Source organism: Morone saxatilis, unplaced genomic scaffold (genome assembly GCF_004916995.1).
Source record: "Morone saxatilis isolate NCDOM2014 unplaced genomic scaffold, NCSU_SB_2.0 Contig2, whole genome shotgun sequence".
In the NCBI taxonomy this organism is placed as follows: domain Eukaryota; kingdom Metazoa; phylum Chordata; class Actinopteri; family Moronidae; genus Morone; species Morone saxatilis.
Window position 1 is genome coordinate 19,181,128 of NW_023339762.1, and position 2,348 is coordinate 19,183,475.

At 41.7% G+C, this 2,348-nt stretch overlaps 1 protein-coding gene across 1 annotated transcript in view; it reads right to left on the reverse strand.

Annotated features, from left to right (window-relative positions):
• Positions 1–839: 839 nt before the first annotated feature.
• Positions 840–2,348, reverse strand: part of hprt1l (hypoxanthine phosphoribosyltransferase 1, like) — a gene marked incomplete at its 3' end in the record, with an annotated part of 1,940 nt that continues 431 nt past the window's right edge. Inside the window, 5 exon segments of the mRNA XM_035664926.1 lie at positions 840–922; positions 1,322–1,339; positions 1,425–1,490; positions 1,690–1,873; positions 2,113–2,219. Of these exon segments, the coding sequence (XP_035520819.1) occupies positions 840–922; positions 1,322–1,339; positions 1,425–1,490; positions 1,690–1,873; positions 2,113–2,219 (458 nt within the window).

Genomic DNA, 2,348 nt, shown 5'->3' on the forward strand with positions numbered 1-2,348 from the left:
TTACACTCCAACACACGCAATAAAAAACGCCACATTCGAGCGCCGTAAATGACAACTTTTTTGAAAACGATGTTATTATTGAAAACGGATGGGGGGGAATATTAGTTTCTCTAAATACCCGGCTATGTGTAAATGTGGTATTAGACTCTCCAAGTATATTAATAAAGTATATCTTCTATTCAGCTACAGACAGTTCATGCTGGTTTATTCCCAGTAAGAACATTATTTGTTGTTGACCAGAGTCCGTTTGGTCCACACTTCTCTTCCCAATACTTCCTGTTTGGAGACACGATTGCAGAGTTTTTAAAAGCATTTATTGTTCATTGTTACAGGCTGATATTGAAACTAAATATTACAGGAGATGCAGAACTTTTAAAATCACATTTCAGCAATCTCATAAGTATTTTTATAGTAGTATATAGTACCACTATCTGCTAGTGGCAGCTCAAATTGTACTATAGTTTGAGAAGCAGTGCTCTAAAGGATAAGTGATTATGTCTGATGGATGGTTTGTTTCTGCACAGACATATCACTTTCCATAACCAATGCTCAGAATAATCTCAGACCTTGCGGACGACTGCTGCTCCAACACGCTTCCTGTTTCGAGCAGCTTTCGGGAATACTTCAGAGGAAAGGCCTCCACAGGGCAGTTAATAGAACAGCAGATTAACTCTTAAGCTGCTCCCTCCCTCCATCACATTACATCTCTAATACACTCCTAAAGGAGAGCGTCCATTAGCTAAGAGCACCGTTAATGTGCGCCGTCTCTGGTGACATATATACAGTGGCGGTCCATAACTAAGTTTCCTGGACTGTAAACGGTGTCTGCTGCTGCCTACCTGACAACTTTAACCATCTTGGGATTACATTCACTCAGCAGAGAAAGCAGCGTCTGCATCGTCCTTCCAGTCTCCACAATATCCTTTTTATAGGGCAGGTAACAGGAAGTGGTCACGTTAAAAGGGAAAGCAGAAACAAAACAAAAGAAATATTACTTCAAAATAAGACATTTATACGACTAATATATTATATTAAGTTAGTTTTGTAGTTTGTATTTCAAAAAGATGAACTAACTGAATGAATACTGGTGCAGAGAATATTTATATCATCGTGATCAATACTGGAAATCAGTGAGCAGGACGGATGTATGGTAATGTTGGATTGAAATGAGGATTTGATTTGATTTGCCAGGTGTTTAATTAGCTATAATTTACCAAAACCAGATATCTATAAACAGTTCCTCAATTGAGTTTCCAGAAAAATGTACAACAGCACGATTACTGATAACCATATTAACCACAATACAAAATAAAAGTCTTACCTCTACAATCAACACATTCTGCAGAAAAGAAAAGAAAGAACAGGTGATGAAGTATACATGACTGTGTGTGTGAGTATTTCTGCCTGACAAACACTGGACTAACCTTGCCTGAGAGATTGGACAGCTCGTCCCCTCCTATGACTTTGACACTGTTTGTTGACTTATCATTCTAGGGGACACAAAGAGGAGACGACATGAGCGGCCTCAGTGTGTAACCTTGTCCAACTCGTTTTATATAAAGACTCAGGAGAAAAATGACCACAAATCACAGGTGAAAGTTGTTAAAAATGTCCACTTCTAATTGAATAAGACCTCACACATCAGCACGAGTGGTTTCCTGGAAATGAAACGGGAAAAAGGCGGCTTACACAGTAGCTCTTCACCCTAATGAAATCCACCGTCAGCGGCACTGATTTATCGCTGTTCTGATTCAGCACTTTGATGTAGTCCAGGAGGTCTGCGAAGAACTTGTAGCCCCCTTTCAGCACACACAGGGCTACGATGTGGTGTCCCCCCATGTCTCGGATTATGTCGCGGGCCAGACGCTCCGTCCTGGACCAGAAGAGAGGGGAGGAAGAGGGGGGAAAGGAAAGTGTAATGATGAATCTGGGCAGGGGAAGAGAGTCTTAACATGATATTGCACTTAAACATAATTGCTTACAGTGCAGTGGACGTAAAGCAGTGTGTGTGTGTGTGAGATAGAAAGATCCAGAGAGTGAGTGTGTCCGGTGATATGAGAGAGTCATTTCCAGTGTTTTTGCTGGAGCTCGTACTGGTTTTACTGGGTTTACCTGTCCATGATGAGTCCATGCGGGATGATCACCTTGTCCAAATCGTTCTCGTAATGTCTGGGGACACAGAAGAGGTCCAGCTCATGGCCCTTCTCATCGTCAGCGATCTGAAAGAAGAAGAAGAAGGAAAAAAGGGGAGAGAGAGAGAGAGACGGTTGGCACTGACAGATAACAACAGTGACAGCCATTATCAACCCTCCTCAACCACCTGTTTATTCCTCACACACACACACACA